Source organism: Megalobrama amblycephala, linkage group LG22, assembly GCF_018812025.1.
Source record: "Megalobrama amblycephala isolate DHTTF-2021 linkage group LG22, ASM1881202v1, whole genome shotgun sequence".
NCBI lineage: Eukaryota > Metazoa > Chordata > Actinopteri > Cypriniformes > Xenocyprididae > Megalobrama > Megalobrama amblycephala.
Window position 1 is genome coordinate 13,188,258 of NC_063065.1, and position 23,555 is coordinate 13,211,812.

A 23,555-nucleotide genomic window follows, 5' to 3' on the forward strand; every position below is an offset into this window, starting at 1 on the left:
GCAGTTTTTACTCCCGTCTCATGACAAAAACATTGTATGCGGCGCCTGTAGAGTGTGGAAAGTTACTGGAGCGCGCAGCCGCGCATGTCTCGCACAAGGAACGTAATGGCAGTGATTGACAAGCCAGAGGGCCAATCGTTTACGTAATGATCGCGTAAATGATTGGCTGATGTTTTTAAGGCCCTACCTCGTGCACAGATGATGTATATTAATATTATTCCTTTCAGTGCACCTAATAAATAGTCTCAAGTAGTTATTATATTACATAGTTTCAAGTAATATTGCAAAAATGTATAAAACAAAACATCCTCTTTAGCACCTTTAACCCTCTATGGTACAGAGTTGCCATATGGCAACAATTCATTTCTACTCATTTCCTTGTTATTCAGAAAAAAAATACAACATATGGTACTATGGGAATTAAAAGGGTAGGCCTTAAGGTTGCCAATGATGTGCTGTTTTTAATTCCCATGACATTTGAATGTCCCTCAAAAACTCTCTTTCTCACTGTCACACTCACACGGAGGACACCTGTAGAAGTGCTCCAGAAATTGTTTATTTACCTCATTTCTAAATATCTCTTCTCAAGGGGGATTTTTCTGCAGCATCTTTGATAAGTAAATTAGAAAGTTTTAGAATTCGATGTCACTGTCAAAATCCGTCTTACAGCACTTACAACAAAAATACAAATCACCTAAAATAAAGCACCTCTTCTCTTTCCAAATATCAAGAGAAGCACAAAACTGTCCGTTCTGTACAGAATCCAAAACCATACACAAAATGGAATGTTTAATGTTAAAAATCAAATCAAGTACACATGAAATCAAAATTTACCTTATTTATTTTGTTAGCTCAAATTGCTAGTTTTGTGGTGAACAATTCATCCGTGCAAGTCAATCCACACACACACACAAAAATAGTCTGGCTTCGTAATGTTTAATCAAACTCTGAAAATGCTCCTCCCCTCTGCAACTGTGCCCAGTCTCTAATGACATCAGTTTGACGGCTTGGGTTGAAAACACTTAAACCACTCCCCTGCAACCGTGAGCTGCCGATAGAGAGGAGGAGCGCTAAAGTAAAACCCTGCCCTCTATTCAATATTCCGTTTCACTTGGAAATACTTCACAACACTGGAGAAAAGTCATTTGCAACTTCCAGTTCACGGGAGAAACCAATTCTTCTCCATACTGTATATTTAAAAACAAAAAACAAAAAAAACGTCCACGACAAAAGGCAAATAGTGCACTAAAGGGACAAGGTGATGGGTTTAAAATGAAAATGACAGCTGGTTTGGTCACTTAGCTTTGTGCACAGTTTTAAGGCATTGTGTAGCAGTCTTCTGAAGAGACGAGAGTGGCTTTGAGACATTCTGAGAAGGACTTTTGTTTCTCTTGGTCTGAGAATCCTTCAGGTGCCTTTTGGCAAACTCCCGGCGGGCTGTCATGTGCCTTTTACTGAGGGGTGCCTTCCGTCTGGCCACTCTAAAATACAGGCCTGATTGGTGGAGTGCTTCACAGATGGTTGTTCTTCCGCAAGGTTCTCCTATCTCTACAGAGAAATGCTGGAGCTCTGTCAGAGTGACCAACGGGTTCTTGGTCACCTCCTTGACTAAAGCTCTTCTCCCCCGTTTGCTCAGTTTGGCCGGACGGCCCGCTCTAGGAAGAGTCATGGTGGTTCCAAACTTCTTCCATTTAAGGATAATGGAGGCCACTGTGCTCCTTGGGACCTTCAATGCTGCAGAAATTTTTCTGTACCCTTCCCCCGATTTGTGCCTCGATACAATACTGTCTCGGAGGTCTGCAGACAATTCCTTTGACTTCATGGCTTTGTTTTTTCCTCTGACGTGCACTTTTCCTTCTTCTGTGGATTAATTGGCGGGTCGCATATCAGCTTTTTGGTGCATACCGCCACCTCCTGTGCTGGGGTGTGAAGTTATGTCAGTCTAGGTGTAGGCTACATGATGTTATCTATATTTTTAAGTCCTTTATTTTTAATTAATTTGAAAACTGTCTTTACAATTTTACCAGATCCTTGTTTTGTGTTTGATATGTTGCTGATTGTAAATTGTTTGCATCCTATGTTCTGTAGTTGTCTTTGTAGTTTCCTGTTCATACCCAGGACAGAACAACAACACATGATTAACTATTTCCTTTACTTGGCATAGTTCACATAATCCTGTACTGTGTTTTCCTATTATATGAAGTGTAGAATTAAGTTTTGTATGGCACATCCTTAGTTAAAATGACCCGATCTTCTCTACTTAAATTTTGTGTCCTTTTACTTTGTCTTACGCTATTGTGTATATTATAAAAATGTCTTCCTGTTTTACATTCATTCCAATTTCTTTGCCATTTCTGATTACAAGCTTCTTTAATTATACTTCCATCCTAATAATAGGGTTTTTCAGTTTAAGTGACTCTTTAGCCATTTTATCAGATCTTTCATTTCCATTTCATATCTACATGTGCTGGTACCCAAACAAAATTAACTTATATTCTAGCTTGCCTTTATCTGTACAATATATTCAATATTTTTATGAAGATATATCTGTTTGAAATGTTTGTAGTTTTGTAAGTGATAGCATTGAATTTGAACAAATCACAACCTTGTTTGGCATCACTTCTTCTACCCAACAAAGTGCCACCAGAAGTCCTATCTGTTAACATTCCACAATTTCCTATTTTAAATTATGGAACATAGAATGCTGATCCAGTACGACCCATCTCTGGGATTCTTGATCCATCTGTGTATATTGGAAGAAATGCATAATAAACTATTCTGATATATTCTATTGTTTAACTCCTAATGTCATTCTGTCCTTTTTGAATACTATCATGAATTTGTAAATCAACTTCAGGCAGACTAAAAAAAAAAAAAACAAGGAGGTATTGGGAAAATTGTTACCATTGATGAAAATGATATATTATTTAGTGACATTCCTGCAGCTAATTCCTTTGCTTTCCGTGCAAAGCCTGTTCCTGTTAAGTTTATTGTCTCCCAACTCCCCTCTATTATTGATTTTGAAGGATGATCTGCATCTACATGGATCTGAAATGAACAAAAACATTGCCAGCACGCGTAAAAAGAAAGGCTGAATCTATTGCTATCGGGTCATATATAAACATACACACATATGCATCAAAATAACAATAATAAATGTACATTCAGTGTATTTGTTTATGATATTCATGGTCTCTAGCTTGTTAACCGTGTGTGTGTGTGTGTGTGTGTGTGTGTGTGTGTGTGTGTGTGTAAGCAAACACGCCCAGGACAGCTCCTCGCTTCAGATGATCCTGTCCAGTCAAACGATCCCAACAAATCAACTGCTGATGGACACGAAACGGAATATAGCTCGTGTAACAACGAAGAGAGTGCATATGGTTAAAAGACTATAGCTGTTTCGGTCAGATATATTTGGCCATTATCATAGCTTTTACACTCCCTGGAATTAGACAGACTGGTTGGAGGATATGGACTATGACGCCATGCGTTCTTGAGCAATTAGAGAGGGTTTTACTAAGAGACTTATTAATATTTTATAATAACTGTCTGTGATACATATGCAATCAACAATTCAGAATTAAAACTTACTCAGATATTTACGTTTGTTTCGCTGTTGTTATTTTTGTATTGTAGGAATAAAACAAATAAAAAGCAATTGAAATTTGCAATTGGAAGCCGGTAGAAAATGTACAGTTCTTATAGGAAATGACGCTGACATCTGGAAAATGTGGTTTTCCAGGCACACGCCTTTTTATATTCAGACAATACAATACACATTTAAAACAAGGGACGGGGGAGCAACAAAGACATGAAGTACATGTTTGATTCTATTTTATACAATTAAAGTTTTTAAAAGACTTGGTTGTCATAGTCAACCAATTAAGTCATACTCGGTTACACACCTATGCATGCCTCGTGTATGTGAGTCATAACTATGTCAAGACTGGCCAATTGAAATGCCTATCAACCACTCTAAACCAGTGATTGGCTCAAAACATCTAGGACCCACCCATTGTTGGAATATTCTCAATGCCTATTGGCCATTACTGTAAAGGCCCGCCCCTCTAACCAAGCGAGTGCATACTGTGGAAAAACATAGGATACCGCTGGACTGGTCTGGAAAGCAGTTTAGCATAGCATAGCATAGCATAGCATAGCCAGAAAGGTCCACTAGAAAGGTCTGTTACACTACGTTTTACACGGTAAGACATAGATATTTCCCTGTAATATCCTATTAGGAATCCTGACAATTTTTGTAAATAACTAAGAGTGCGCTGAAACAATAACGCTTGTGTTTTAGCGCCTTTTTAACACTTGCAATAAAGTTTTGTAGTCCGCTGTTAATGACAAATACTCGCGTACTTTAGGAAGTAACAACTGGAAAATTTAGCATTTCAGTGATTTCTGGCAAATATCAAGGTGAACGATGGCTGTTTTCCACACAGTAACTGTTTAGGAAAGCAGGAGTGGAGACACGTTTGGACAAGATGCTCCTGAAGATCTTAATTAGCTGATTCAGTTGTTTGTCAAGGTTATGCTGAACTTTGCAGGAAGGTAGATATTCCAGGAACAGGATTGAGCAACCCTGGTTTACAGGGATCATGTTTTTATGCGGGAAACCACTATACTGTATTAAAGATTAGATCATGTAAAATAAAAAATATATGTGCATAAAACAATGTTTTTGTTTAGGTTTTGACCTGAAGATGACCTAGCACAGATCCTTGATGATGAGACAGATCTGTAACTGAATCACAGGATGAGCAGAAATCATAGATGGATAGAAATGGATCTGGTAAGTTCATAATATATGTACAGTTTTGGCTAAATCTCTCATCCTTTAAATAAAGGAATGATTTTCTTTATGTCTCTCTCAGGCCTTATCATCATCATCATCATCATCATCATCATCAAAGCCTTATGGGTCATCCCGGAGTATTGTCAGAAGAATTGCCACAAATCTCCCATTGGCACCTTGTGCTCGTGTCCATTTTCAGGTAATGCGTCAGTTTTTATTCAATCATACATAGAAGTAAAAGAATATCTCACAACAGGTGATTGAAATGCTGTTTACAGGCTTTGTAGTGTATTTTGTGCACACATTTGTGTTTTAGGTGCCTGTTGTCTTATTTTTAAAATATTTACAGTCTTATATTTTCTATTTTTGTATGTGTAGGTAGTCTTCATTCATTTTATTCCATTATTGCCACTGTGTTTTCCATCTTTATTGTAGTTTTGCATCTTAAAATCTTTAACACCCTCCATCTTTGGCCTTATTAAAGTCTTCATTTTTCAGTTCTCCCGTATCATAATGTTTCTGGCCTCTTCTCTGTTTTGATCCCATTATTGTGCTGACAATAAACAATGATGAATCACGAAGACAGGTTTCGTGATTCACAATATCTAATCTAGCCTTTTCCTACTGTCTAACCTTTAAAATTATAACTATGATAACATTAAACCCACCTTGAAACTTTTATTACTGTTTCTGTCTCTCTCTCTTCTCTGCCCTTCCTTCCTTCCAGCTGTCCTGTATGTCAGGAATGCAACATGTCTGCTTTAGGTCAGTTCTCAGGTTCATTCTTGAAAAATCTAGGCCAAGAGCTTTTTTAATAAATATATATATAAGCTTGAAGTGCTTTATTTTTTTTAATAAAATGCTTGGCTCTTCATAAAGGAGTTGAATGACACTGTAATGTTCTAATTGCTCATACTGCACCTCATTAATCTCTAGGCGGTATTTAAACCAGTTTCCCTGGTGCTATTTATGTTACGTTGGCTGTGAAAACATTTGGCGCTTGCTCTGCTTGTTGTAGTTCTTACATTGAGTGCTTGAGTGTCTGAGAGGGTTTGTGTGTCTTTGTTGTGAGACTTGAGCAGGTGTTGTAATTATTAACCGTCTTTGGACCATGTAGCTTCATCCGTTCACTTCAGGAGCGGGTTTCCTCAACAATTCAAACGGGCCAAATGGACTTGTGGCCACACTCGCTGATGTGGGCTGGATTGAAAGAGAAGAGAGCGATGGAGCTGGCAGAAATAGGTGAAAAGCATTTCTAATTTGAATTGGAAAACTTATAAATGTTGATGTGGTGTTTATCATGTATGCATCTGTATGCCCTGCAGGTCTGAGGAGAATCCTGGGTTGTTCTTTCGCACCCAGCAGCGCAGGCCCCTGAGACGTCAGCGGTCGTTACCCAGCTTGCACCAGGCTGAACCTGCGCCACAGAGCCAGACGATCATCAACGATGAAGCCATTCAGAAGATCAGCGTTCTTGAGACTGAGCTGGCCAAACTCAGAGCACAAATTGCACAGATAGTTCAGGCACAGGAGCAAAGCGCTCAATCCACAGGTTAGTTGTAGTGTTACTCTAGCATCATTTATATAGTATTATAATACTTATTAATATTTTGATTAATATATATATATATATATATATTAGTACAGTCCAAAAGTTTGGAACCACTAAGATTTTTAATGTTTTTAAAAGAAGTTTCGTCTGCTCACCAAGGCTACATTTATTTAATTAAAAAAACAGTAAAAAACAGTAATATTGTGAAATATTATTACAATTTAAAATAACTGTGTACTATTTAAATATATTTGACAAAGTAATTTATTCCTGTGATGTAAAGCTGAACTTTCAGCATCGTTACTCCAGTCTTCAGTGTCACATGATCCTTCAGAAATCATTCTAATATGCTGATTTGCTGCTCAAGAAACATTTATGATTATTTTCAATGTTGAAAACAGTTGTGTACTTTTTTTTCAGGATTCCTTGATGAATAGAAAGTTCAAAAGAACAGCATTTATCTGAAATACAAAGCTTCTGTAGCATTATACACTACCGTTCAAAAGTTTGGGGTCAGTAAGAATTTTTATTTTTATTTTTTTGAAAAGAAATTAAAGAAATGAATACTTTTATTCAGCAAGGATGCATTAAATCAATCAAAAGTGGCAGTAAAGACATTTATAATGTTACAAAAGATTAGATTTCAGATAAACACTGTTCTTTTGAACTTTCTATTCATCAAATAATCCTGAAAAAAAATATTGTACACAAATATTTTGTACAATTGTACACATTAAATGTTTCTTGAGCAGCAGATCAGCATATTAGAATGATTTCTGAAGGATCATGTGACACTGAAGACTGGAGTAATGATGCTGAAAATTCAGCTTTGCATCACAGGAATAAATTACTTTGTGAAATATATTCAAATAGAAAATAGTTATTTTAAATTGTAATAATATTTCACAATATTACTGTTTTTACTGTATTTTTAATTAAATAAATGTAGCCTTGGTGAGCAGACGAAACTTCTTTTAAAAACATTAAAAATCTTAGTGGTTCCAAACTTTTGGACTGTACTGTATATATAAAATAGCATTCTGCAAGTAAATACTTTGGTATTGGTAAAGTAGGAATTTTTGCATTGGTTCAGCTCCAGCACCAGGTGGTCCCCCTGTACCCCAAGCTCCACCAATGGCTCCACCTCCACCACCACCACCACCCCCTCCTCCTCCGTGTCCTGCACCCGGGATGCAGAGGAGCTATTCCGCCATTGACCTCATCCGAGAGCGCCGTGGGAAAAAGACGGAGCAGAACACTGTACTAGACTCAGCACCCAAAAAGCCAGAGCTTCCCAACATGCTAGATGTGCTGAAAGACATGGGGAAAGTGAAGCTGCGCTCAGTTAAGAGGTGAATGTATCACAATGCTCGTTTTGGACAGTGATATCATACACGGCTAATTGTAAATGCTTACCAATAACCATATCACCAGCCAGCAGCCATATCACCATGTAGCCCAAGACTGGTTGCCCACTGAAGCTAAGCAGGGCTGAGCCTGGTTAGTACCTGGATGGGAGACATCCTGGGAAAACCAGGTAGCTGCTGGAAGAGGTGTTAGCGAGGCCAGCAGGGGGTGCTCACCCTGTGGTCTGTGTGGGTCCTAACGCCCCAGTATAGTGACAGGGACACTGTACTGTAACAAGCACCGTCCTTCGGATGAGACGTTAAACCGAGGTCCTGACTCTCTGTGGTCATTAAAAATCCCATGGCACTTCTCGTAAAGAGTAGGGGTGTAACCCCGGTGTCCTGGCCAAATTCCCTCCATAGGCCCTTACCAATCACGGCCTCCTAATAATCCCCATCCATTTAAATTGGCTCTTTCACTCTCTCTCCTCTCCACCTACAGCTGGTGTGTGGTGAGCGCACTGGCGCCGTTGTACTGTGGCTGCCGTCGCATTATCCAAGTGGATGCTGCACACTGGTGGTGGATGAGGAGAGACCCCTGATATGATTGTAAAGTGCTTTGGGTGTACAGTTTTACATAGGAAAGCGCTACATAAATGCATTAAAAAAAAAAAAGGATTCATTTGTCTGTTCGTTCACAGTCATCAAGAGGACAGTCACACGAAACCCAAACCTGTTGAGCCCACAGACGCTGCAGCGTTAATCGCAGAGGCTCTGAAACGCAAGTTCGCTCACCGCTATCGTAGCGACAGCGAATGTGACAGCACCTTTAATTTGCCGGCCCCTGAGAATAATAAGACCCACGTAGAAACACCGCTGGTAAGAGAAATCACTGAATCTTTCTGACGTTTGCCGTCTTAGTGCTGTATTGATTTTGTGCTGTTTCTTTTGCAGTTTGGACAGCACATGCTGAAATCAACTGGAAGGAAGAAACTCTACTAGGATGAAGCTGACCCCCGTTTCTTCTTAGTGGGTTAACCTGATGACTCTCGATTTAGCTAACTTTTCTTGTTGGCTCGTAAGTTTTGCGTTCACTTAAGCGAGCATGCACTTGCTGAAACACTACGTAGTCAATCTGGTTTCCCTATTGGATATCTTTGTAATTTTGCACTTTGAAAAGTTTATTTGTATCAGTACCTGTTGTGCCACAGTCAGTTCCATCATTAATGCCAGTTACATGGAAAAATGTTTTTATCTATGATTTTACTTGTGGGTTTAGCTGCATCTGTTTTAAGGTCAACAGTGTAAGTATTCGACCTTGTTGAATTCCTCTTGTTTGAAGGGATGATGTTGAACGAAAGCACCAAAATGTGTGTATTTTTTTACATCTGTTTGCACAGAAGTTCTTTCTACTTCAAAGGTACAATTCATAATTGCTGGGAAAATCACTCATTTCTGAAACCAGCTTTTTCTGTCATGATGCAATTATTAAGCACACTTTTGTGATCATAAATGGGGCTTAGATGGTGCTAGGTCAGTAGTATTTGCTCAATGTTGAGAGCTAATTTAAAATGCCTTTTTAGGTTGTAATTTATTATTTTTTGGACATTTCTATTATATGGTCTTGGAAGTGACAGTTATTTAACCAGTTTAACAAATCACTTGAATAATGTAGTTTTGTTTCATGTGAACAATGCACAGGATAGTATGTATAACAAGTCTACTGGCATTTAATCATACTTCAGAATTGTGTGACAGTGTTTGTACCTTTTAAAAGGTGTTTTCTTTTTGCACATTTAACCTAGTCTATCTGTTGTCCATCAAAACCCAGTGCATTTGCATTATAGTTCAATACATGATTTCTCATTTCAAAAGGTTATACTGGATTTAATGTTCAGCACATACTGTAGGAGCAGTACCTCAGCAGAGATATATTTTGTTTCATTATAGATTGTGATATTTCACACTACAGAACCATTTTGAATGGACTTTCACTTGTTGAATAAACCTAAAACAATTGGTGTCCTCATTTGTGTAAAGGTGTTTGTTTGGTTAAATTTCAACCACAACACATTCAACACATGATTGGGTCTGGTTTGAACAGAACAGCATGAGCTCATGCCATCCAGTAGAGAAACACTTTGTGAAGATTTATTCATCAAAAATGCAACTGCAACAAGTATGTATCAAAAGGTTATACGGCAAAGCCTTTACAAAATGGCTTGACACATAGGTCGTCTCCCCAAAATGGCTGTTACAACAAACTGTAAACAGTTTTTTTTTCTTAAATCAACAGTCTTACAGCACTTACAACAAAAATACAAATCACCTAAAATAAAGCACCTCTTCTCTTTCCAAATATCAAGAGAAGCACAAAACTGTCCATTCTGTACAGAATCCAAAACCATACACAAAAATGGAATGTTCAATGTTAAAAATCAAATCATTAAACCAATTTTCCTCCATACTGTATATTTAAAAAAACCCAAAAAAAAACAACAACTCCACGACAAAAGGCAAAGGGTCAGACAGTGCACTAAATGGACAATGTGATGGGTTTAAAATGAAAATGACAGCTGGTTTGGTCACTTAGCTTTGTGCATAGTTTTAAGGCATTGTGTAGCAGTCTTCCGAAGAGACGAGAGTGGCTTTGAGACATTCTGAGAAGGACTTCTTATCTTACTTTACAAAATACAGAGGAGAAAGAGAAAGAGGGTGGTGGCTACCTAAAAAAGGCACCTTTACTTCCTTGTTTCTCCCAATAAGCAGGTCGGTGAAACCCTGAGCAAAATCCATGGAGAGTCCGTTCAGCTACATGTCCTTCTTCCATGGTCAAAAGGGTTCATCTCTGCCACCTTTCACAGAGTGACGTTCCTTCAACACAGGGGCATTGTCTGAAATACAGGGGAGAGAGACGCAATGGAGCACAAATGGCATTCGTATGGCATCTGATGCGTCACACCGGCGGGGTTGCAGTCTGACAGATTTTGTTGATCATCAGCAGTAGGTTTCGAACAAAATGTACAAGTGGTTCTTCACATCTGTGCTTAAAAGGCAATAATCACAGAACTAACATGTCTCAGTTAAAAAACAACATGTGTAAACAGTCTTCTGAGGCAGCAAAAGGACTGGGCTCTTCACATTTGTATTTTTGTACACAAGGAGGAAGATTGATTTGCAGAAGCACTGGCACACGCTCACACACACGCACACGCTCGCACACATTCAGTTTCACACACATTGTCTCTTGGCGCAGTTGTAAAAACCTCTCCTATAAATACTCAAGGTGTTTCAAATGACTTTCAGAGCAATTCATTGTTTCAAAATGGCACTTTAAAGCCATAGGAGGGGGCTTCCTTCCTACCCCGCATTCCCTTACGGTCTTTAATCAAAGCATCGGAGGTGAATTAGTAACACCCAAAAAAACAAACAAAAAAAAACAAATAAGGATAAATAAATACACCACAATAATTAAAAGGAAACAAAAATTGCAGCAGTAGCCAAATGAGGTATCTATGTATTGCTCTATGTCAAAGGGTAAATGAGAGTTTAAAATTAAATAAATTAAATCCACAAACAAACGAAAAAAGAAAACAAATCATCAGTGGTTGGTTCGAGATCGGTGGCGAGCAACTCAAATGTGACGCAAGATGTTTGGCTGAGGGCAGTAGAGGTGTTCTTCCCCCCCAATGTGAGTGTTGGGGTGTCATGACTCTTGGCTTCCCTGAGATAAGGCTCTGGAACTGGGCTCTTCGGTGGCTCGGGCCGGCTCGGACTCCCCCTCCTCGGAGCTCCCCGACGCCTCGGGCTCCATGGCACTCCAACTCGCCTTGTTCAGGCCCAAATGACCAAGCATGGTCTGAGAGAGCCGCGTGTCTGAAAAACGCGCCCACTCTGCAAACAGAGGCTCCACCACGTAAGTCATGAAACCTGGTACAGGAAAAAGAGAATCAGAGGCAGATATCTCTAGATCAGCCAGAAGCCTTAGAATATAGATTGCAATGAAACTGGAAAGTTGGTCAAAGTGCTACTGAAGTGGAGATAACTGACGTTTTCTCATTCTGAGAGAACGCAAATGAAGATGCAAATAAATAAAGTGTAATAAAATAAACACTTAAATGTGTATTTTGGATGTTGTTTTCTTTCCATGAGTCTAAAAGATGACAAAATTTAGAAGCAAAATAGTCCAAAATCTCAATTGACCAGTGCCTGAAAAAACACTGGTTTTGCTTGTAGTATCTTAAAATCAATATATATAATATATATATATATATATATATATATATATATATATATATATATATATATATATATATATATATATATATATATATATATATATATATATATATATATAATATATATATATTTTTTTATTTATGGTGATTATAGCCTATAAAGTTATAAATATGGATATTTGTCTTGCAAAAATGCATTGCTTTGCTTCAGAAGGCCTTTTTAACCCCCAGAGCCGTGTGGATTACTTCGCACTTTTTTGGGCTTTAATATTTTTTAATATAACTCTGATTTTTGGGTGAACTAACCCTTTAAATCACATAAATGAGTGTTGCGGTTCTTACCGATTTGAACACTGGCTATGGTGTTGGCTTCACTGTCACACAGTGGACTGATTTCAAGTTTATGCTTCTTTTCAATGTCACCTAAACATGAAGACAATGCCAAAGCACAAAGATTAAACTTTTGAACATAGTGAACTAGTGGTAAAAAAGTTTGGTAATTCATGAGTACTGGGTACCTTGGTGGAAGAATTCTTCTGTGACCTTCTCACTCCATTGTTTGCTGAGCTCCCACGGTCTACATGGGTTACAGATATCTGCACACTTCAGGGCCATCTGGAACATATGAACACGTGGAAGTCCCCAAAAGTTATTTAAAAACATGTTATGCAGTCCCTTTCACTTAAAAATGTGACTTTCACATATCTTAATCACATCACAACTTTAAGTACATCAAAATTATAGTAATCAAAACTATTTTTTTTTATTAGTAAATAGTAGCATTACTGTGTTTTTTTTATAATAAAAAAATAATAATTAATAATTAAAAGATAATTTTGAAAATGAAATGATTTTGGTAACACTTTACAACAAGGTCTCATTAGTTAAAGGATTAGTTCACTTTTAAATAAACTTTTGCTGATAATTTACTCACCCCCATGTCATCAAAGATATCCATATCTTTCTTTCTTCAGTCGAAAAGAAATTAAGGTTTTTGATGAAAACATTCTAGGATTTTTCTCCATATAATGGACTTCAATGGGCACCAAACGGTTCAAGGTCCAAATGACAGTTTCAGTACAGCTTCAAAGGCCTTTAATCGATACCAGACAATGAATAAGGGTCTTATCTAGTGAAACGATTGGTCATTTAAAAAAAAATAATAAAAAAGTTTAAGTTTTATAAGCACAAATGCTCGCCTTGCTCTGTTCTGCGATGCCAATGGCGGGATTTAAATGGTCCAGTCGTGGCACCATTGAGATTCTTCCTCTGTTGGCAGTGGTTGGCATTTGCCACATGTGCACCACCACGTCTCGTTAGATCTTCGTCTGCCCGATGCTTGAGAGGTGTGTGTCGTTGCAGCAGTCTCTTCCATCTGCCTAATTTCTTCCTTTGTGTATACCGGTTCAAAAAGGTATGGCAGTATTTGCACGTTCAACTTGTAAACTCTGAGTCGGTACTTCCGCCTACGTCAAGCGTGACCTTTTCAATGTAATTCCGTATTACGTGACGTCACGAACGCGCATCGCAGAACAGAGCAAGGCGAGCATTTGTGCTTATAAAACTTACATTTTTTTTATAATGACCGATCGTTTCACTAGATAAGACCCTTATTCATCGTCTGGTATCATTTAAAGCCCTTTGAAGCTGCACTGAAACTGACATTTGGACCTTGAACCGTTTGGTGCCCATTGAAGTCCATTATATGGAGAAAAATCCTGGAATGTTTTCCTCAAAAACCTTAATTTCTTTTCGACTGAAGAAAGAAAGACATGAACATCTTGGATGACATGGGGGTGTCGGTGAGTAAATTATCAGCAAAAGTTTATTTAAAAGTGAACTAATCCTTTAACGATTATTAATGCATTCACTTAAATTAACTAATAATGAACATTTCATCTGCTACAGTATTTGATTACATTAATTGATAAAAATACAGCTGTTCATTGTTAGTTCCATTTAATAATGTTAACAGATACAACTTTTGATTTTATTCATGTATTATAAATGTTGAAATTAATATTAATAAATATTTTAGAATCATTTTTCATTGTTAGTTCGTGTTAACTAATGGATTTAACTATGGTTAGCAAACACAACCTTATTGTAAAATGTAACCCAGATATTATTTGCAATAATTAAGATATTATCACTTGTTTTTGATTCGCAGTGTATTTAATTAAATTCCACTGGAATATCTTTTCCAGTTCACTAAAGCAAACATCTCAAACGTATTATTTTATTTTTAAGTCATTTTTGCATATCAACTGTATATAAGTATATATAAACCATTTTATTTTATTTTATTGAAATTGAATTGGAAATTCCCACCTGCAGAACAAAATGCCGATGAGTAGAGTGTCCTAAACACAGGTCATTCTCATCCAGATGTGTCCTGAACCGGGACAGGTAGTCATTCTGTCGGCTGATATCTGTGGCCAGAATCAGTGATCCCAGCTGCCTCTCTATACTCATACTGTTAGAGACCAATTAAAGTCAGTCAATCATAAGTAACAGTCTTAAAGAGATGGTAGCAAAAAGTTAAGATGACTTGTTTGTGGTGTAAGAAGCTCTAACTAATATTACAAGAGGACTTTAGGCTAAAAAGAAAAGCTGAGACTGACCTGTCCTCAGCAGGAAGATGTGAAAAGAGATCGGTCTCTCTGAGCAGACCCACTGCAGACCTCCAGTGATGGTTCTCCAGAACTGAGGTATTCTACAGATCGACACGCACGTCAGTGATGATCGACTTTGATATATTTACAAATACAGTAATTTACTTAGAACGTAAAGAGGATTATGAAGCTAATGATGTGCTTAAATCCCATTGGATGGTGCTCTAACCCGGTACAAAGCTGCAAGGTAATGGTTAGTTTTGATGAGGAAAGGCTGGTTGACTCCAGGGTGGTCCAGATCGTGTGTGGCCGCTGCCAGCAAACCTAAGAGGATGTCGAATGATGTGAGGGACTGGGCGAGCTGTGAATACAGACACACAGAGACAATCGTAAGTCTTTAAGTACAGTATTCTAATTACAAGGGAATAATGGTACATTTAATACAAGGACAGTCACCTTGGGTTCTCTCAGGTAACAGTGCATGGCCTGGGTGACATCAGCAGCGTGGACTGCATTATGGTAAGGGTTTTGATTGTGGTAGTCTTCTTGAACCAGAACTTAAAACCAGAGCACAATGTTTTATCAAAGTAATTCAGCAAGATTAGTACTTGTCATTATATTAGGGCTGTAGCTCATCACTTAAATACTAAAAACTTACCTGCAATTAACTTTATATACATTTATATTTGTTTTATAGGCTTTCATTTGCACATTGTGTGGAGGAGATTACTGTGCAAACTGTGTAATAAGTATTTTCAATAAAATTACACTGCGTTTTTTAAGATAACATTAATTAAAGAAAAAAAAAATCATCAGATTAATTGATTAAAAATGCTAGTATGAGCCCTAAAGCATTTTTATACTAAAAAAAAAAAAAGACATTAAAAACACTTACCTAGAAATCGACGCACTTTAACCATGTCTAACTGGAAGAGTTCGATGAGGCCATACTGGTTCAGCAAATGAAAAGTCAAGAAGATGAGACTGTTTCCTTAAAAACAACAAACAGCACAAGAGGAATGAGGATTTGGGCAAGGCATTGCTTCGTCCTCAATATTGCACATGCACTGTTCAACCAGCAGGTGGAAGTGTTCACAACAAAAAGTGAAGTAACATTCACACTGTGTATTGCTACAGTGGAGGGAAATCACAATACTCACAACATACAGATATATAGGTTCTTCCGAATCAAAATATTTACCATTTGTAAGTCTGTCAAAGAGGAATATGTCAAAATTCCAGCTTCCAACCTTTTCAAGCATACACTGTGAGAAAAAAAAAAAATCATCAAGAACTTGTTTTAAGAACATACTACAAATACTGAATATACAGGAGAAACTAAAGTCACTCACTGCGTCCAAAATCAAATACTTCCCTACTATATAGTATGCGAAAAACAATATGCCAAAAGAGTAGTATGTCTGAATTTATAGTATTCGAAAAACAGTAGGCAAAAAAGTACCCAGACAACCTACTACTTTTGCAGATTCTGAAGCACACATTTGACGGACACTTTGCTATCCGATGAGGCCACAGAAGAGGATTTGTGAATGGCAACGAAGCGACACAACTGACCCAGGTAGGTCATGTGACTAACAACATGGTGGATGTAGTACATCCGAATTTCATTCATACTACCTATCCGCTTGTTAAGTCGTGACGTAAGGAACGCCGTTTCCGGGTCCAAGCCTCGACTCGTTTCACTTGAGATTGCCATCGACGGCCGTTTATGAGCGCTATTTGTTCATATTAAACATCAAACATTTTAAAAAGTTGAACATTTTAAATACTTACAGTCTACACAACAGTCTCCGTGCTCACAGTGTCACAGACATTAATATTTTAACTTTTTATAAAAGACGAATCATTGTCTGCCATCTAGAATTTTGGTATGGAGATAAAGGTTATGATTATAATTTTTTGTAGTATTACACTACATCGTGTGTGTATATTAGCACCGTTTGTTGTTTTCTTGTGGTAGGAGATAGAGCGTTAGGACCCGGAAGCGCTGCCGCGTGACGTCAGACTTAACAACCGAATATCAAAGTCCCTTTAAGACAAGTCATTTCACTCGGCGGCCATCTTTGAAACGCCTCTCGGGCATCCTGGGCATCATGCAATCTCTTTGAATGGGGAAACATCAAATTCTCCAAAACTGCTCGCCAACCTTACATTTAAATTTCATATTTGAAATCAACAATGAAATCTAACAACAACCGGCTCATAAATTTAGTTTCTAAACGCTCGAATCATGACAAAAAAAAAACAAACTGTATTTTTCAGGCTGGATCAAGCTAATGCGCGTGCGCAGACCTAAATGTGCGTCTGTTTCTATAGAAACCGGTGATTCTAACGGCCGCTGAAGTGACGTGAAGACTTTACCAGTCGGCGATTGGCTCTTATCAAAGACTATAGAATACCACAAGACGTGTCACTCGTATTGTTTTGAATGCGAGAAAGTGTAACGCGCAATATGGCGGAATAAGTCCCGCCTCCTAAATAAGAGCCAATCGCGTCACTTCAGCGGCCGTTAGAATCACCGGTTTCTATAGAAACAGTCAGACGCGCGCCTCCGAAGAGACGCGCATTTAGGTCTGCGCATGCGCATTAGCTTGATCCAACCTGAAAAATACAGTTTTTTTGTCATGATTCGAGCATTTAGAAACTAAATTTATGAGCCGGTTGTAGTTAGATTTCATTGGTGATTTCAAATATGAAATTTAATCATAAGGTTGGCGAACAGTTTTGGAGAATTTGATGTTTCCCCATTCAAAGAGATTGCATGATGCCCAGGATGCCTGAGAGGCGTTTCAAAGATGGCCGCCAAGTGAAATGACTTGTCTTAAAGGGACTTTGCTCTTATTTAGAAGGCGGGACTTATTCCGCCATATTGCGCGTTACACTTTCTCCCATTCAAAACATTACAAGTGACACGTCTTGTGTTATTCTATAGTCTTTGCCTATATTCATACTATATAGAACATACTTTTTAACGGTTGCGAAGTAAGTTCAAATTCAAATGTACGCGATTTCGGACACATTGACTGTTTTTAGCAAAGTGTGTGTTTGTGAACCCATACCTTGGCCTGACCGCAGTAGTCGTCGTCCAGTATGTGGAGGGGGTTGAGGTGTGGCGCTCCTCGTAGCAGACGGGACGAAAGCAGGTGTCGCTGAAAACTAAAAAGCCTCCGGATTCTCCGAGCTGGAATCGACCCTGCTGACTCAGCACGGGCTGCACACACACAGGCGAGAAAGAGAACATGGAAATTCCATGATGTCGGATCCTCAATAATTAGTAGTATCTTCAATAATTAAGCAGAAATTTAATTCGCGTTATAAGCATTTAGTGTCTTTAGCTTTGGTTCCTGTTAAAATCACCACCCCAGCCCAGCCCCCATGACTGGAGCCCCTGCTGTTTAAAAGTTTGGTTGCTATCGTTGCGACTGCAGTGCAGGCAGCCTACGAGAGGTTACGCCTGACCAAAACACAAAAGGCAAGAAGAGTCCGAAGAGAGTCTTTGAAACAGTGTTTCATTTCACCATCACAAAAGAGCAATAAATCTTTTCATGCACTCTGTGTATGTTCTCCTAAATTCAGTTCACCTAGTCCTATCAACACAGAAGGACATATGCACCATGAAAACTGGGGAAAATATCTTTAATTAGGTTAGAATATATTCATTTGGTTGGAGGGATAAACAAATGAAGGAATTTTTATTAATAAAATGTAAATACACAATTTTCAAATTAAGTAATAAATAAATGTTTAAAGCTGTTTATTGAATTGTATAACAAATTAATATCTTCTTTCAACTAATATTTTAAACATGAATTAAATTGCTAATGTTCCCCTGGCCACGAACTTGAGACTAGCATTGAATTTTCTCAGTCAAACCACTGCCTGCTGCTGCTTCTGACTGCTTATAGTGAAAAAAAGCTGCTCATAACTGCCGATCTAGGATCAGTTTCTCCGTAATAATAGCATATTGGTGATTTGGCAAACAATCCAATGCACATCTGTGTTTGCGATTTGGAGAGCATCAAAGGTTTCTATTTACAATGTGTTTTGGCAGTCATTGAACAATGTAGTCAATCACAGACATATCTGTTGATTTTGTGAACGCAATGGCCAATCAGAGGTGTTCAACTCACCGCTCAAAGTCTGAGTTTTTGTTCACTGCCGAGTTCTCTCATTATAACAAAGTGTAGGCATTATGTAAGTAAGAGATTCATTATACAGTGTAGACAGCTTCATTGATTATAACAGAACTTTGTGAGATCACGCCATCGCCATGAACTAAGATGAGTGACAGCTTTTAGTGATTATAAATGTGCTGCTCTTTGCTCGCTTTCTAGGCGATATATAATCAGTTCAGAATTTGAATAAATCTTTTTTGTTTTTCATGTTTGACCAGTGGCCACGTACACTCAAAGGACTCAAACACTTTACTCATTTGCAATATGTTATGTGATGAGTAGCTCATTCTTTAATTTTGTCTTTTGAACTTTTTTTGCATTGAATCAAATACTGTAACAATTAATTTCATAGCTGGTTCAAAGCTTCAATCATTTTCAAATACCTATGGAGAAAATGAAAACTTTCAGAACAAAGCGTCCCTGCTGCACTTTGCTACACAGAGGTAGGAATGCGTGCATGTGCTGGACGGTCTTAATTCGGTACTTACAGTGCAAAGTGCGGAAATCGACGCCCAGGTATGGGTGCGAGCCTCTTCGTTCAGGTTCAAATCCTACCTGACTTCTTACTCTCACATCTCCTAGAAGGCATCAACACACAGGTCCTCAAGAGATTTGTTAGCAAACACAACATACAGCAGGTTACAGGCCTGGCTACAGGGGGACAGAGACACAGACATACACACACCGCCGATGGATGGGAAAAAGGGAAGGACAGGGGACAGACCATGCATCGCCATGCCAGAGGGACTTATGCATTAGTATTCAGACGGCTAGGAGCAAAGGAGGACGCATGGAAGAAAGACAAGCTTGTGCTTCAGCCCAGGACAGAATGGAGAGGAAATCAGAGGGACTTCAACGAGGCTGGCCAAAGCTCTAAAGTCACATCTGTTAAAAAGTCATTCAATAGGCCTTTTCATCAAACTCTGGCTGTGTGTGTGTATTTGCATGGAGAGGGAGAAGGAGGGGGGACGCATAAACTTTTACTGAGTAATGGCAGCCTCCAACATGTCAGTCACTACTGATTGGAGTTCATGTGCAGTAAAAAAGTAGTCAATGTGTAAATAAGTCAATAAACAAATAATAAAACAGCCTCCCACCAGTATATTTACTTACTTGAAAACAGCTGTTTGAATATTACACAAGCCCCTATCAAAATACCAAAACTGTGAATTACAATTACATAAAAAACACTATTAAAATGAATTGACAAACATGAGTTTCAAATGAAACAGAAAAAAAAAGAACAGTAATAATTGAAACGGACCGACCGTGTAGCACAATGTCACACATGCAACAGGCGAATCATACATTTAAAAAAGAAAAAAAAAAAAAAAAAAAAAAAAACAGACGGAAGCTATTCGGACATGCAGAAGAAAAGCCGCGGAGGTCGAGGAAGCAAGACCACATCCAATTTATGGAACCAAAAGTGCGCTCTTTTGTTTTGCGCCAAACCTCTCGTACGCAACCAGAACTCATCTCCTGACCCACAAATATAATTAGAAGACATTTTAACGTGAGAAATGCCACTGATTAGACTGTGCCCACTGATGCAGGTCTTTAAGGAGGAATGGTGTGGAAGAGTTATTAAAGGGAAAGGCCGTGAAAGCGAGTGAGTGGGTTTGTCTCTCCTGGTGGTGAGATGTGTTGGTTCATACCTGGTGTAAACACGAATGAGGGTTTGATTGTTTTGTTTGTCACAGCTTAAAAACAAAACAAAAAAAGAAATTACGATCAAATATTAGGTCAGGGTTAGCTTTACTGGGTTTCTGGCTACATGCTTGAAGAGGTGATGTTACTCAACGTGTAGATACTCCAGGTTGTTATGATGTTCTATCGCTAATTCATGGTACAGTGACAGAAAGCAAAGCAGTCGAGTCAGTGTGACACGGAAGTGGTGAACTCGGACATGATGAGCTAGTCTGATTATGTTAACGCCACAGTATTTCATACAACCCCAATGGATGAATCAATGTCTTCTGAAGCAAAACGTGTGAGAAAAATACAAAATTTTCTTTACTTTTTTTAAAGGTGCCATCAAAATGTTTTTTTTACAAGATGTAATATAAGTCTAAGGTGTCCCCTGAATGTGTCTGTGAAGTTTCAGCTCAAAATACCCCATAGATTTTTTTTTAATTAATTGTTTTAACTGCCTATTTTGGGGCATCATTAAATATGAGCCGATTTATGCTGCTGCCCCTTTAAATCTCGTGCTCTCCGCCCCCGGAGCTCGCGCTTGCCTTAAACAGTGCCTAAACAAAGTTTACACAGCTAATATAACCCTAAAATGGATCTTTACAAAGTGTTCGTCATGCATGCGTCGGATTATGTGAGTATTGAGTATTGTTATATTGTTTACATTTGATTTTGAATGAATTTGAGGCTGTGATCCGTGGCTAACGGCTAATGCTACACTGTTGGAGAGATTTATAAAGAATGAAGTTGTGTTTATGAATTATACAGACTGCAAGTGTTTAAAAATGAAAATAGCGACGGCTCTCTTGTCTCCGTGAATACAGTAAGAAATGATGGTAACTTTAACCACATTTAACAGTACATTAGCAACATGCTAACAAAACATTTAGAAAGACAATTTACAAATATCACTAAAAATATCATGTTATCATGGATCATGTCAGTTACTATCGCTCCATCTGCCATTTTTTCGCTATTGTTCTTGCTTGCTTACCTAGTCTGATAATTCAGCTGTGTACATCCAGACGTTACTGGCTGCCCTTGTCTAATGCCTCGATCATGGGCTCATTGGGCTGGCATATAAAAAATATTGGGGGCGTACACCCCGACTGTTACGTAACAGTCAGTGTTATGTTGAGATTTGCCTGTTCTTCGGAGGTCTTTTAAACTAATTAGATTTATATAAGAAGGAGGAAACCATGGAGTTTGAGACTCACTGTATGTCTTTTCCATGTACTGAACTCTTGTTATTCAACTATGTCAAGATAAATTCAATTTTTCATTCGAGGGCACCTTTAAACATAAATCATTGCTTCTGGTCTAGTCATACAAGCGTTCATGAGAGGGACGCATAAGTGCGCATTACTTCTCGCACAAACTTCACAACGCACTTACATTTATGTCAAGCTGAACTTGTGAAGACACCTAGGACAGTTGGCCGGAAGTGATGGTTTATAGTTAAAAGAGTTAAAATTAGTATTTTTCTTACAAACATCATTTCACTTCAGAAGACTGTGGTTCATCCACTGGGGTCGTTTGGATTGTGTGTGGTTTTACAAGAGTCAAACGAACATTATATGGATTCAGAGATTGATTGTTTTCTTTACTTTGTGTTTATTTGAAGAAAGTCAGTAATATACATCAGAGATTGCATGAGTGTAAGTGAATCATGATAGAATTTTCATTTTGGGCTGAACTATCCTTCTAAAAAAAATATATATAACAATACACAGTACCTGTTAAGTTTGGTAACATTAATTTTTTAATTGTCTCGTGCTCACCAAGGCTGCATTTATTTAGTCAAAAATACAGTAAAATTAATATTACAATTTAAAATAATTTTCTATTTTAATGAATATAAAAATGTAATTCATTCCTATGATAGCAAAACTGGATTTGCTGTTCAAGAAACATTTATTTATATCAATTTCTTTCATATTGTTTACAAACTTTTGACAGATACTGTGTATTATGCCAAAATTTGTGCAGTTCACTTTACAAATCCACTAGCAAAAAATTTGCAAGAATGTTTTCTGCTTCTTGAAGTTATTTCCACATGCATTTTGCCATCCACACAGGATACTATTGCATTTAACAATACTAAAACAATAACAAAACATTTAACTAAAACAATCCTTCAAGTTTCAGATAAGTGCGATTATATACTGCAATAAAACTACTCTTAACTTACTCTTAATTGTCTCGTTTTCCTATAAAATGTCTAAATATCCTTAAATACAAGATATATTTACTTGAAATCAAAATTGCGTAACATAAGCAAAAAGACTAAAGGCATAAACCTAAGATGCTTCCTATGTTAATCCGATATGGGATTGCGTATACTTTTTCGATGTCCATTATGTTCATACGCAACGTTTAAACATCAGGCCCTTTCAGACGTTTCAGTGCTGTCCTATAAACTCAAAGGGTCACCAGGGTCGGCAATCAAGCAGAGCTGGGGCTTGATAAGTATTAAATCAAAGAAAAATTCAGGGAAACACTAAGCAATTCCCTGTTGAGGAATGACTTAAGCTGTGTATGTAATGACGAGATTATCAGAGGCTTTTTGACTGATGGTTGAGGCTCTCCATCCCCTCTGTTACACAATCTGTTGTATAATGCTGCGCTCAGTAACTTCCAGTGCAGAGTGGTTCATCTACCCTGTGTCTGCATTTGTTTACAGGTTGAGAGAGTGTGCATGTGTGCGTGTATGTGTGCGTGCATTAGGCAGGGAATGGATGGGATGGTGCTTACCTAGCATGCGAATATACAGAGCAGTTTGATCAGAGCTGTCATAGGAGATTGCTCCGCGTCTCTGCAGGGGGAAGAGATGCAGATGAACGTCAGTATTTGCATTTACTCAAACACGTGGGGAAAAAAACCTATACAAACCAAATGCTCAGCAGCATATATTCAAATAAGGCACCACAACTTCAAGAAAGAAAATAAGCAATTTTTTTATATATATATAAATTGTCATATTTTGCTCTGTTCTTTGAAATCACCTGCCATCTGAGGCACCTAAAATTTACCCATGTAAACACACTTTTATACTATACATTATTAAACCGATTCAATGAGATTTTAAGAGTAAATGGGATTTTAAAAAGGGGAA

At 38.0% G+C, this 23,555-nt stretch overlaps 2 protein-coding genes across 26 annotated transcripts in view; one reads left to right on the forward strand and one right to left on the reverse strand.

Moving 5' to 3' along the window:
• The first annotated feature begins 4,051 nt into the window (after positions 1-4,051).
• Positions 4,052-9,728, forward strand: mtfr1 (mitochondrial fission regulator 1). 2 transcript variants are annotated; one of them, XM_048174457.1, is made up of 9 exons: positions 4,065-4,205; positions 4,449-4,557; positions 4,696-4,798; positions 4,881-5,000; positions 5,919-6,043; positions 6,127-6,353; positions 7,447-7,705; positions 8,401-8,578; positions 8,654-9,728. In XM_048174457.1, exons 3-9 carry the CDS (start codon positions 4,763-4,765, stop codon positions 8,699-8,701), a joined length of 993 nt encoding a protein of 330 aa, XP_048030414.1. In that variant the 5' UTR covers positions 4,065-4,205; positions 4,449-4,557; positions 4,696-4,762; the 3' UTR covers positions 8,702-9,728. The 2 variants fall into 2 exon arrangements, with proteins under 2 accessions (XP_048030413.1, XP_048030414.1); XM_048174456.1 differs by lacking the exon at positions 4,449-4,557 and having other exon boundaries at positions 4,052-4,205.
• A 100-nt stretch (positions 9,729-9,828) lies between these two features.
• pde7a (phosphodiesterase 7A) overlaps positions 9,829-23,555 on the reverse strand; it is a 36,930-nt gene continuing 23,203 nt past the window's right edge. For 4 of the 24 annotated variants that reach the window (XM_048174429.1, XM_048174445.1, XM_048174446.1 and 1 more), the window contains exons 2-15: positions 23,195-23,255; positions 20,404-20,448; positions 19,862-19,894; positions 19,237-19,326; positions 17,633-17,784; positions 15,754-15,817; positions 15,448-15,543; positions 15,009-15,109; positions 14,782-14,913; positions 14,562-14,653; positions 14,269-14,413; positions 12,456-12,552; positions 12,280-12,360; positions 9,829-11,629 (exon numbers count right to left, since the gene is read on the reverse strand). In XM_048174429.1, the coding sequence (XP_048030386.1) occupies positions 11,406-11,629; positions 12,280-12,360; positions 12,456-12,552; positions 14,269-14,413; positions 14,562-14,653; positions 14,782-14,913; positions 15,009-15,109; positions 15,448-15,543; positions 15,754-15,817; positions 17,633-17,784; positions 19,237-19,326; positions 19,862-19,894; positions 20,404-20,448; positions 23,195-23,255 (1,413 nt within the window). In that variant the 3' untranslated portion in view covers positions 9,829-11,405. The remainder of the gene's footprint in view (positions 11,630-12,279; positions 12,361-12,455; positions 12,553-14,268; positions 14,414-14,561; positions 14,654-14,781; positions 14,914-15,008; positions 15,110-15,447; positions 15,544-15,753; positions 15,818-17,632; positions 17,785-19,236; positions 19,327-19,861; positions 19,895-20,403; positions 20,449-23,194; positions 23,256-23,555) is intronic. The other 20 variants (XM_048174431.1, XM_048174447.1, XM_048174448.1 and 17 more) reach the window with 8 other exon arrangements.